Consider the following 12,991-nt stretch of genomic DNA (forward strand, 5'->3'; position numbering starts at 1 on the left):
CCTTTTCAGATGGAAAGCACACGGCACCACAACAAATCTGCCCAGAGAGGGCCGTCCAACAAAAGTCACAGAGCCGGCAAGGAAGGCATTAATGGAAGAGGTCAAAGGTCACCCCGAAGAAGCTCCAGAGCAGACAATGGAGGATCTGTCCATAGGACCAAGATAAGTTGTGCAGTCCATAGAGCTGGACTTCTTAGAAGAGTGGCCAGAAAAACAGCCGTTCAAGTTAAAAATAAAGCGCCACGTTTTGAGTTTGCCAAAAAGCATGTCAGCGACTCCCCAAATGTATGGAGGAAGGTGTTCTGGTCAGATGACGCTAAAATTGAACTTTTCAGCCACTGAGGAAAATGCTGTCTGGTCCAAATTCCAACACATCCTCCCCAAGAACACCGTCCCCACAGCGAAACATGGCGATGGCAGCATCATGCTGTCAGGGTGTTTTTCAGCAGCAGCGACCGGGAAACTGGTCTGAGTCGAGGGAAAGACGGATGGTGCTAAGTACAAGGGCATATCTGAACAAATCCTGTCAGTCTGCCTGTGATCTGAGACCGGGATGGACCCAGAGCTCAGTGTGAAAGCAGCACTCGTAGGGTGGGGGTGACCACTCATTCATGCTGAAGTTTTCTGTTTTCTTATGTGTTGTTTACTGCAGAGTAAAAACATAATAGATCTTCAAAGCTTTGGCCAGGTTCTGTAAATTAAATGATGCAAACTCAAATATTTCATTCTACTTCCACGCTGTGAGGCAACAAGGCCTGAAAATGTCCCAGCAAATGAAACCAGAGCAATGTCTTTGTCCCTAATATGGGTTCTTGCACTCTTTAAATGAGCCATTTTAGGATTTTTTTTTTTGTCCACTCCTCCATAAAAAAACAGATTTATAAAGCGCACAACTCCTAGCTGGCCTATTGTCAGATTCTCCCATCTGAGCTATGGATCTCTGCAGCTCCTCCAGAGTTACAAAGGCCTCTTAGCTACCTCTCTGATTTACGCTCCACTTGCCAGATCTGTAATTTTAGGTGTTGGGTCGTGTCTTAGTTGGTTTGCATTTGCACCTTCCTCTTTCCATGTTCAGACAATGGACAGAACAATGCTTGGTGGGTCAAAGCTTGGGATATTGTTTTCCAACCTAACCCTGCTTTAAACTTCTCCACAGCTTTATCCCTGACCTGTCTGCTGTGTTCTTGCTCTTCATGATGCTATTTGTTCATTGATCTTCCCTAAAAAAAAAAAAAAAACCTCAGAGGCCTTCCCACAACAGCTTGATTTCTACTGAGTATAGATGTGTAAGGTTGAGTCAGTCTATTAACCATCTTGGAGTCATTCCCCCCCTCTTCACAATTATGCACTACATTTTGTAGGCCTAAATCGCAACAACATACAATAGGTTTTGTAGTTGCAACATAAGAAAATGTGGAAAATCGACGAGCATGAACCATTTTGCACTCGTTCCTCCTACTAAGCAGTGATCCGTGCTCTGGCTTCTGTGGCACTGCTGCTGCATGCTGCTGCGTTGGTCTGTGTCGCTGCACTGCAGAGGCTTTTCAGTCTGAAATAGCCGAGCTCAGACCCGGTGAATCATGTTCTATATATGTGCTCGTCATCCGGTTACCACAGCATCCAGCAGCTAAATGCTGCTCCATGACCAGAAGATTTATGGGACTCCTACTGAGATGGCCACACCAATTTATTATTATTTTTTTCTTTTTTGACACTTCCACACTGGTCTTGTGATGGAGCTCTGACTTCTTTCACCCTCTTGTCCTCCTGCACACCAGCTGTTATCTCTCTCTCACCTCACCCCCCTCCTGACTCCCCCCCCCCCCCCCCCCCCCATTTCCCCATCCCCTCACCCCTCTCACTCCTCTCCTGCTCAGAGTGGCGACAACACGACTGCCTGCATCAGCCTGCCCCCCTTCCAGCCAGTAGAGGCTGCCGTATCCTGCAGAGAGCCAAATGTGTGTGTGTGTGTGTAATAGTATGAGCGTACGCAGATGGGTGAGCTAGTGATTCAGGAAGGGCTGCCTCTCATCTCTCCTCTCGCATCACCATCTTTCCCTCCTCTCCTCCTCCTCCTCTGGCATGGAGCTCCAGCGGGCTGAATCCAGACGACATCTGCGCAAAGGGCTGAGGTAGTAACGTCCGTTTGTTGCACAAGGTTTGTGTTTTTAATTGTTGTTTTTTTTCATGCAGCCTGACAAGGTGCACGGGTCTGTTTGTGTCTACGGGTGTGTGTGTGAGCGCAGAGCTGGACTGACTGACGTGCGCGTTTCTCCTCCACCCCTGGCTGTCAGCTCGCAGCGTTGGGCATCCTCGTCCGGAGCGCGGTGAGCTGTCGGCTCCTGTCGTCCTCTCGCCTTTAGTGGATTTTTCACGCCGATCACCCGTATCGATTATGCAGATGTACGTGCCGCTTCTGTAGCGGATCGGTTCCTGCTCTATTCCTGGATACTCCCACAGATCACATGACCCACACCAGCAAGCCAGCTCCGGGGACTGCTAACTCCTGCCTGTGTGCGCCTATTGATCCTCGCTGGGCTGACAATGCCTGGCTTTGCGGCGATGGAGGGGGGGGGGGGGCTCTGCACATCAAAGCTGCGAATGCAGTGAATTATTGAACAGAGAGCCATGTCACTTTGAGGACAGTCCTGTTGTTGCCTTTGCTGTCCTCGTTAGTGCATCGTAATCTCATTGTCAGAAGGCTGGCTTGTTCTTTGAGGCACGGATCCTAGCAGAATCCGTGATTTTCCCAGCTATGATCCCAAACATGCTTCCTAATGTAAAGTGCCCTGCGAGAAATAGTCAGAGCTCATCACATTTGGTCATGTCCAGAGCACAAACATCTTATTTTATTGGGATTTTAGAATAATCTGTGGTAATTTACTGCCTGTCTCCATCCAATCTGACTGAGCAGAAGTTATTTTGCATAAAAGGATGGGCAAAAGTTTCAGTCTGTAGATGTGTGAGAAACACAAACAAACTTTCATTTGTAACTTCAGGAGAGTGTCAACCTATAAAGTATTGACTCAGCGAAGGGTCCACACAAATACTAAGTTTTCAGCTATTCATGTTCTTTTCCTTTGGCTCCCGGTTGTCTTCTACTTTGTGTTGGTCTATCACATGAACTCGCAATAAATATACGTTTTTTTGTTGTTACATGAACAAATTATATATATATAAAAAAAGATCAATTGTTGTGAATGCTTTTGTGAGGTTCTGTGGACTCCAGCCTTGGGGGTTGGGGTTTAGCTAACAACCCTTTGAATACTAACAGATCTGTAAAGCAGGTCATCTTCCAGTTGATTGCAATGCAACGTCAACCAGGAACAGCTAACGAAATAAATTGATTAGTCTGTCGTGTAAAATCAGTAGACACTATTAGACACTATGATTGTGACTTTTCTGCATGTATGAAGGGCTGACCTGTAAAGCCCAAATGAAATAAACCCGCCTGAATTTTCCTCAGCTTTTAACCCAAGTCAAACCCCATTGAACATGTGTCTCTTCTCCGTGCTTTGATTAATAGGGAACCATTTCTTGTCTCCATGGGTAATGCAGATCCTTTGTCTGAGCAGGTAGATGTATTTGAGTGTGTGGCGCTCCGGCCAGGATGGACAGCGCGTGTCTGAGGACGTGGACGTCAGGCTCTGCTGTTGTGTTCTTCAACACACTGGCCTTGTCCTGGGCAGGTAGGACACACTACTGCACACAAACAACGGTCCCTGTTAATAATCCCTGCCTAGCTTAGTATCTTACCACTGACAATGCTTACACTTAGGGAAAAATAGAACGTTTTCCTGACAGACAAACAAGAAAAACAAAGTATACCCCATGGTTTCATTGCCTGTAGCTAAACCTTCAAAGGCAACAACCTGAAGTAGTCTCTCACCTTATTCTGTTGGAATCATCGCCCTGTTGATGACCACGTGTGGGCCAAGCTTCAGCCGTCGAACTAAAGACCTAGCATTTGACGCTTGGCACTTTGGTACCCGGAGAAAGACGGGATGCACTGCAAAAACGGAACTTTAGATAAGTAAAATATTCTTAAAATGTGTGTATTTGTCCTTGATTTGAGCAGGTAAATAAGATGATTTGCCAATGGGATAAGATTTTTGCACTTAAAGTAGGAACATTTCATCTCCATCATCTTATTTCAAGTGCAGGATGTCTAATTATCTTATTTTAGGGGTCAAAATACTCATTCCACTGGCAAATAATCTTATTTACCTGCTCAAATCAAGGACAAATACACTAACTTTAAGAACGTTTCACTTATTTTTAGATCCATTTTTGCAGTGTGGTACCCAGGAATGTGGCTACAGAACAAGCCCAAGCTGTTACCTCACCTTCACCATGCCTGACAATTGTTGTTAGCTGTTTGTGCTGTTCCGATTTTCACCAAATATTGCTTGATGACTGGGCGTCATGCACAGTGCACTTTGTGCATCTTGGTAATATTTCAGGTTGAACACACTGCAGAGTTCAGTTGACTTGCAAACCTCATGGATTAGTTCCTTTCTTCAGTAAAAGTGCCATCCATCTCTCATTTGCACACCATCAGTACTTCATCATAGCAAAACCAATTCTGACCAGAACTGATCAGGCGCTGCAGAAGGCCAGGCTGGCAGACACCTCCGAGGACACAGCTCTGGCCAGGTTGCCCAAATGCTTCTCTGAGAGAAACGACAATTACTTATTCTTGCACACCTGTTTCAGCATTTTTTTCTGTTCCAACAACAATGTCTGACAGTTGATAATCAAGTCAGTCTCACCTCTCAACGTTACATCAGTTTGAAGCCATCTGATAACGCCACAGTGTAATCTACTGGCCAATCAGAGAGGAAAACGTTTATAAGGGTGTATCAGACAGAAATAAGAGGTATGACGCCATAGAAACTTTATGTTCTAATGCTTGAACGTGTTTAAGTTAATGTTAAAGCTCTTCTAAGCCTCCAGAAAAAAAACAATAATCGAATAATAATGTTCTCTCTGTTACTAGTCCAAATAACCCCTTAGGCATATGCTTTTAAGAAACAGAGCATTTAATCAGGTTATGTAGATGTTACGTTTTCATTCACTACGTTTGCGCCCAAATATATATTTTACGGACGCTACTCTTGGTGCTATGCCACAGGTGCTATCGAGCCCGCTCCTAAAATCGACGGGCGGCAGCAGGCGGCTGTGACTCTTCAGGAGAACATGACACACAGGTTCAACTGCCAATCAGACGGCTGGGACCCCCGCGCCCCGCCGCTGCTGACCTGGTACCTGAACGGGGAGCAGCAGAGGGAGCCGTCGCCGAACCGCGGCCGCCTGGTGATGACGTCAAAAAGAGACTCTGAGGTCTTAAGACCGGGGACCAATCAAAACAGCACCTTCTCTCTGCGGGCCAGAAAGTGGGACAGGGAACTGGTGTGCGTCGCATCAAACCCCAGGACGGGGGAAAGTTACAATGCAACAGTCACGCTCAATGTCCAGTGTGAGTTTAGGTGAAATATTTTTCACGGACTGCACGTCTGTTTCAGTTGACGTTGGTCAAACCCGTCCTCTCCTCTGTGCCCCAGTCCAGCCAGAGATCCTCAGGGTCAACGCCCACTACAGTGAAACCTCAGACCCCGGCCTCTCCCTGGTCCTGTTCGCCCTGGTACGCTCTAACCCTCCTGCCACCATCACCTTCGTGGACCAGTCGGGCCAGCTGGTGGCCAATACCTCTGACTTCCTCATCCTGGACTCGCGGAGCTACCCGTGGCTGACCAATCACACCCTGAGGGTCACGCTGAGCAGTCTATCGGGGAACTTAACAGTGAATGCCAGCAACAGCGTGGGGATTTCTCAGAGCAACCTCACACTGGCAGGTTAGTAATTAATAATTACTAATTATAACCAAAGAGAAAGGAATATTCTGTTCAAGCATTTTTTTTGCACCTATGATGACACACACACACAAAAAATGTCCTCATCTCTGCCAGCAGGGTTTATAAGGATGTGATGCCCTGGGCAACAGACTGTTAGGAGTGCATTCCACTTAAAGGATTTTCTGAGACAATTCAGTCAATGAACACCACATCCTGCTAGTTTCCACAAATTTAATCTTTCAAAAAAAAGCCTCCATGCCACGCCTGTATATGTCACACAGTCAAAAAAATACAACCAAAACAAATACTGAGGCGCGGAGCATGCGCTTAAAGTTTGCTGCTGTTTAGCTGATGTGCTAATGGGCGAGGGTCAGGTTGGAGGCAACATCCTCATCATCCTTTCGAAATAACTGCAAATTAATTATCCACGCAGAAATACGACAAAGCAAACTAACCCACTTGATAGGGGATTATGTGTTTTCTTTGGAAGCTTATTAAAGACAGAGTTTGCAGAGTATCTGTTTCATTTAAAAACATGAAAGCAACTATTTTGGTCCCCAAAAACCTAAGGGCCCCCATGCAGCTTCCCTAAGCCCATGATAAGTCTGGCCTGGATGACCAGAACTCATTATGTCCTGTAACACAACAGAAACTAAAGGAAAATGCAGCGACAGTGTGCAAAAAAATAAAATAAGATGTCAGTTTGCATTAAAGTACTACTGGTGATCAGAGGCAGGTGAAACCAGTTCTATAATAGACTAAGACTGTGTCAGAAATTTGTCCTTGAATTTCTTCACAAAGCAGCTGAAACAAACCAGAGTACCTAACTGCACTGCACCGTCTTCCAATGATGCTGCCCTAAACGTCTAGGTGATAAAGTCCATTCAGCCATGCAGGCCTTTCAGAGCCGCTGTGTTTGGGCTAGGTTTGTAAAACCACTGCAGAGGCTTTGGGTCGGCTCTTTGCAAAAGCTTTTCGCTTTCTGTAATTGTAGAAACGGCTGGTTTCAGGTTACGAGTGGATCCACTTAGGCAGCGCAATGCGAGCTCTTAAACGTGGTTCTACAATCAGGTGAACCCGTTTGAATGCTGACATCAATTGATGAGTGGCTCGTCATTTAAACTTTCCTAAAAGTATAAAAATATTTCCTTACTGTGGAATATCTTAAATTCTGCCTAACATTATGATCATTGTGATACTTGCGACGCAAAGTGATAATGTGGTAAAAAGCTTTTTTATTTTTGTTTAGCTAGTTACATTTTAGCTATAGCAGCTTAGCTAGCAGCTAAAGTCCCAGTGATGGAGGCAAGTAAATTTTTCCCATAAGATTACTGTGCTGTGTCATGGTGGAGTTGGACCTGCAGTTTGACCTGAACAAAGTAAAAAAGTGATCTATAATGAAATGAAAAGCTTATCTATCACTGTTCAGTTCGCTTTTCAGTCAAGTTTTCATTCATTTTGACCTTATGAAATCCAAAAGCTGTACCTGTAACAACGTGATTATTTTTTGGATTGATGTGTTTTGCATGGTGGTAATCTGGCCATGTTACAGTTAAGACAAAATGCTCCAAAGCCCTGGCAGATTTAGGTTTGAGATAATCTTTTATTTCTACCAACATGGTTCTTCTGACGGATGAATCATGAATTGTACTTGCGTGCATGAATTATGATTTATATAGTAATTGCACATGAATTGTGTTTTTGTTCTTTGTCTAAAACAGATGCTTCTTTTTTGAGAAAGGCCTGAGTCATTTTCTATCGGAAACAGACTTATTGTACTTTAGATGTACTTTATGGTTTTGCGTTTCTAGGTCAAATTTAGCATAAGCACTGACTCAGGCTTTGCTGGCACATTTCAGGCTAATCAGATAACAGATTTTTCTGTTTTGGTATTTAAAAAAAAATCCTTGAGAGGATGTTTTAAACAGGAGGCATTTATGTGCTGATTTGTTGTTTATTTATATATTTTTCATTTATTTATTGTCTCTTGTCTGTATGCTAACCTAAGCTAAGCATATATGTTTCTCATACAGTAAAAAGAAAATCTATATTTAGGAAAGTCAAAATGTGTGAGCATTTATTTACATGTGTCTCCTTCTAACTCCAGAGTTCCTGCAGTCTCGTGTGGAGGTTCCCATGCTGGGGATAGTAACCGGAGGAGCCATGGCCTTCATGGCCCTCCTCATCCTCAGTCTAATAGTTCTCTGCCTTATGCAAAAAAACAAGAGCAAGATCATTGGTGAGAACCAAATGTGCTGTTGGGTTTGTAAAATGGAAGATGTTTGTGGTTTGGACCTTCGTGTGAGAGACCGCACATGATCATCCGCTTTCTTGTGTTTCGTCATAGATGAGCCAGTGGAGATTCTGATGACCAAGAAAAGGTAAAAAGACAGTTTTGCTCAAAGTCAGAGACTAAGAAAATCTAGCTGTGCTTTTTAAAAACTTTCTGAACTGATTTTGCACGATGAACATCAGCTTGCACTATTTTCTACCATTTAAGTAAAAGTATCTACTTGCCCATCCAAATTATTGAATCTAGTCGTTCTAATCACTTTTAAGGGAACACTTGTGCCAAATCCAGCATCTAGTCATGGGCACTGATTCTGTAAACATTTGTGAAAGAATGGGTCGCTCTCAGGAGCTCAGTGAATTCAGACATGGTGCCGTGATAAAGATGGCATCAGTGCAACAAGTCCAGTCATGAAGTATTTTTGTTACTAAGCATTTCTCAGTGGACTGTTAGTGGTTCTATAACAAAATGGAAGCAATTGGGAATGTCAGCAACTCAGTTCCAAAGTAGTAGGCCGCAAAAAAAAATCACAGAGCAGGATACGGATGCTGAAGCGCATGGTACACAGAGCACTGCAAAAAAAGAACTAGAAATAAGCAAAATGTTCTTATAATGAGTGTATTTGTCCTTGATTTGAGCAGGTAAATAAGATAATTTGCCAATGGAATAAGATTTTTGCACTTAAAATAGGAACAAATCACGTTGACGAATTGTCTTTTACCTTCAGTTGCTAATGTTTGTCTCCTGGTACTGAGAAGGTTGATAATCCCATCATGTAAGAAAATAGTATTTTCATGAAATTGAGTCAGAGGAAGGTGTATTAAGGACTGCCCTACAACCGGCTGTTTTCCTCAACATTAGCTGTAATGAAATCTCACAGTTGCCTCAGCGTGCTCCTGGGGTTACGCTGAGGATATCTGGCGTTTCATCGCTATCTGATGTCTCTGTATTTTGGCTCACCTAAACGCCGCGTCATGTCTTCCCCCCCATTAGCTCAATGGAAGGGAGAACTGATGAAAGCATTTTTTCTGCACTTAAGAGGAGCACGTCCATCCTGCAGATCGATAACACCTGTGATCCACGTTTGATACCCCTCCATATCATCCACACAGTGAATCAGCGACCCTGAAGACAGACAGAGCAGACAAGACCAACATCCCCAGAGAGAACATGTCTCTGCCTTCCAACATGCAGCTCAACGACCTCAGCACTCTGAGGAAAGGTAAGAGCTTCCTCCGTTGTAGGAATGGCAAAAATATTTAGCAAAGACATATGGCCAGAGGTGATATGCTGGTATTATGCTCTGTATTCTCTATTAAGAATAGTGCCTTGCAAAGGAATCAAAATCGCTTGATTCTTTTAAAAGATTTTGTTCCAACAACAATAAACCTCATTTTGTGTTTTGTTGCTGATTTCATGTAATAGACCAGGAGGGGAAAAAAAACACATTCTTAAGTGGAAGGATTTTTTTTATGTGCATGTTTTGTGCACTTGTATTAAGTCCCCTTTATTATGATACCCCTACATGTCCAGAACAACCAATTGCCTTCAGAAGTCACATAACTAGTAAGTCAATTCCAGCTGTGTGTAGTTTAATCTCATTATATATATCCAGGTGTTCTGTGAAAGCCTTAAAGATTTGTTAGAAAACGTTAGTTAAAGGAGACATATCATGCAAACTTCACTTTTTTAGCCCTTAAATACATTTTATTGTGCGCCTGGAGTCTCTAGGAGTGCAGAAAAGTTGGATTTAATCTCTCCAGGAGCTGCATAGTTATCTTTATGTTCTATTTGGGTCATATTTTTCAAGCCGTTCAGTTTTCTCAGTTCTCTATTACTTTTTTCAACAATTATGTCACAATATTTGCTGCGGAGCTGCTAAACAAGGTCATGGACATCTGGCTTACTAATTTTGCAAATTTGCCATTATGATATATTTTTCACTGCGATTTCATCGTCCAAGCTGAACGATGCCGAACCTACAAGTGGATAAGTAAAATGTTTACTTGTTGGGTGCAACGATCGAATGGGGTGGAGTGGAACGCTCTATGATCCAGAGGAGGGTGGGTTGTGGAGTGCCTCAGTTTAATTTAAAGAGGCCGCGCCAAAAGGAGTTGCTCTCAGATGTTCCACTTTATACAGACCACAGCTGAATGATTTCAATGGGAAATGGAAGGCATTACAAAGCATGAAATGTCCCCTTTAACAATTTGCCTATTGGAGACACAGAAAGGTGAGTCTGGGATAAAGTTTTGGAGATATTTAAAGCAGGGTTAGGTTTGCAGATAAAATCCTTTAACTTTTAACATCTCACGGAGGGCTGGTCAATACGCCATGCAAAAGTAAAAAGAGTATAGTAGAAACATAAACCTATGAAGACATGGTTGTCAAACTAAACTGCCAAGAAGAATATTAATCAGAGAAAGAGCCAAGAGGTCAATGATAATTAGGGGTGCACAATATATTGGCATTAACATCAGTTAACGGCATCTTCATGGTTTTGTAACATACTGGTATTGGTTCCATAAGTAAAAATGGGCTGATATTGATAACTAATGTTTGTTTGCATCTTGTTTTTGGGCAACATGCTAAACGCCATGCGTTGCCGCCATCTAACGCTACACAACAACTTCAGCATGCCATCTCTACCGTAAAGCACGGTGGCAGCAGCATCATGCTGTGGGGATGAACAAGGCAACTGGCCAGAGGTGATGATAAGCTGGATGCAGCTAAATACAAATCCTGTTTGACCTGCAAAAGAAGAGAAACTGGAGCATTTGACAGAGTAGCGTAGCCAGAGTCCAGACCTAAGTCCATATGTGAATGTGTGCCAAGACTGGATAATTAGTGTTGACAGATGCTTTCTAGCCAATCTGATTGAGTTAAGAGCAATTTCTTTTAAAAAGAGCAAAGAAAAAAAAAACTAGTCTTTAGATGTGCAGACCTAATAGAAACATACCCAAGAAACTTACTGCTGTAATTGTGATTAAAAGTATTAAATCTGGAGATCAAAAACAATAAAAAGTCAGCTTTGTACCACTCAGATTGTGAAGGGCTGTGTGTGACTTCATCGCTGAGAGACAAAAACACAGACGTCTATAAGCCCAAAAGTGTTGTGAACACACAGCTGAATATAACCTTTTATATGAAAACACAACAGTGAGAAGTGAGTCAATTTATCAAGCTTTATTCCCCCCATTGATTAAAGAGACTTACTTGCCTCCTGGTGAAATAACCAGCTTTTATTCAGCATTTACTCAAACACTGATGGAATCATTTGAATTTCATGCAGCATCCCTGCTATGGGGTCAGGGTCATGATGCATTTACGTGTATTTCACGACAACAGGATGATGGCAAAATAAAAATCAGCTATTTTATGAATTCTTACCTGAACGTTTGAATTGCTTTTGTTGCTGAATCACAAATCCTGTTGCTTAATTCATTTTATCTAATACATTTGTGGACACCCATAAATACAATATAAAGCACAGTAAACATCTGCATTCAGAGACGACAAAGGCTGGACGCGGACGTGAAGAAGAAGTTTTAGTTTACAGACCACGACCCCTCAGCTCTGCAACACTGTTACCTTTAGGAAAACCTGTTTTCTCCTAACAATCCTACAACTAATGCAGGGTTTCGTCTCTCTGCTTCATCTTTCCTGTGTTCCCCTCTTACAGCTCGAGAAGCTGCCCAGCAGAACAGCGTGGGAGAGGAGAAGAAAGAGGAAGAGGAGGAGGAAGATCTGTCTTTAGCCTACGCAGCAAGAGGTCAAAGAAACGCACTCATAACTTGTGCTGTTTTTTTAAATATATATTTTTTTAAGTCTTTTATGCCCGTCGTTATTTATGTTGCTCCTGCTCTTTTTGCCGTGGCGTGTCCAGGTTTTGCCAGGTATCCCATGGTGGGCTACATCTATAAGGTGAACAGCACAAGCAGCGAGGAAATCTGGCTCTGACGGACAGTGGTTCCAGCCACTGTGCATGTACAGCTACGTCTAACACCGCAGCCGTCCGAGAGGACACCTGGAGGCATCTCCCGTCCGGCCAGTCGACCAACAACCCGTCACCGTCGAGCCGGGAAGCAAAGCTCAGAGAGCATCTCGTTTTTTCGGATTCTGTTCTGCGACGAACGCACCCAGACGTCCCCCACCCCGTGAATGTTTGTCAGTCAGTGAAGCGGGCGCTGTCCTGCTGACCTGTTGTCTCGTGGAGGCAGAGTCGTTCATATGATTTCCTGTAACCTCTTGCTCATGATGTTGTCTCTTTTGTTTGCGTTGATGGAATGCATTTAATGCTCTCCGCTAGAACCCCAAGAATGTTTATCGGGACAAGTATAATCTGAATCTGCGTCGGTCCAGAGTCCCGTCCTGTATATTTGTATGCATATGTGTATAAAAGATGGAGGCGTCTAATAAAGATATTATTCTGATTGTATCCAAGCGACTGCTGAGCAGGCTGTGGTTTTACTTCGCCGTCACCAGGGGGCGCTCTGAAGCGGGATAAAAGTTGGTTGGTATGTGAAAGTGTTGCGCTTTCTTTTCTTTTCTGTTTTTTTTTCCTGCTTTTGGAATAGTGTAATAGCAGAAAGTGGCAGTTGTGTGTTGGTGAAAACGCTGCTGCATCTGGTGAGAAAGGAATGAAACCATCCACTTAGTTTTTTTTAGCGCAGGTGCAGGAGAGGATGGAGATGGATGTGCGTGTGTTCGTGTGTGCGGCTGAGCAAGAACACTTTTTGTTCTCATTTTACTAGTAAAGTGAGGCCTTTGATGTAAAGTGAGGACCTTTTTTTTTTTTTTTTTTGGTCCTCACTTTTTTTTTTCCTGGGCTAGGGTTTAGCACTAA

At 43.3% G+C, this 12,991-nt stretch overlaps 1 protein-coding gene across 3 annotated transcripts; it reads left to right on the forward strand.

Moving 5' to 3' along the window:
* The first annotated feature begins 1,869 nt into the window (after positions 1 to 1,869).
* Positions 1,870 to 12,583, forward strand: LOC105933188 (transmembrane protein 25). 3 transcript variants are annotated; one of them, XM_036149964.1, is made up of 10 exons: positions 1,870 to 2,132; positions 2,247 to 2,327; positions 3,576 to 3,689; positions 5,135 to 5,479; positions 5,565 to 5,855; positions 7,963 to 8,094; positions 8,203 to 8,236; positions 9,258 to 9,367; positions 11,828 to 11,917; positions 12,032 to 12,583. In XM_036149964.1, exons 3-10 carry the CDS (start codon positions 3,611 to 3,613, stop codon positions 12,103 to 12,105), a joined length of 1,155 nt encoding a protein of 384 aa, XP_036005857.1. In that variant the 5' UTR covers positions 1,870 to 2,132; positions 2,247 to 2,327; positions 3,576 to 3,610; the 3' UTR covers positions 12,106 to 12,583. The 3 variants fall into 3 exon arrangements, with proteins under 3 accessions (XP_036005857.1, XP_036005858.1, XP_036005856.1); XM_036149965.1 differs by lacking the exon at positions 2,247 to 2,327; XM_036149963.1 differs by lacking the exon at positions 2,247 to 2,327 and having other exon boundaries at positions 1,871 to 2,158.
* The last annotated feature ends 408 nt before the right edge of the window (positions 12,584 to 12,991 follow it).

Source organism: Fundulus heteroclitus, chromosome 18 (assembly GCF_011125445.2).
Source record: "Fundulus heteroclitus isolate FHET01 chromosome 18, MU-UCD_Fhet_4.1, whole genome shotgun sequence".
Taxonomy (NCBI): domain Eukaryota; kingdom Metazoa; phylum Chordata; class Actinopteri; order Cyprinodontiformes; family Fundulidae; genus Fundulus; species Fundulus heteroclitus.

Excerpts from the sequence above, each read along its gene's own strand:
- LOC105933188 (XM_036149964.1), top strand. The coding sequence starts at position 3,611 with ATGGACAGCGCGTGTCTGAGGACGTGGACGTCAGGCTCTGCTGTTGTG. Across the intron at positions 5,480-5,564 it reads AGTCACGCTCAATGTCCAGT|TCCAGCCAGAGATCCTCAGG; the intron begins GTGAGTTTAGGT and ends TCTGTGCCCCAG. Across the intron at positions 5,856-7,962 it reads GAGCAACCTCACACTGGCAG|AGTTCCTGCAGTCTCGTGTG; the intron begins GTTAGTAATTAA and ends TTCTAACTCCAG.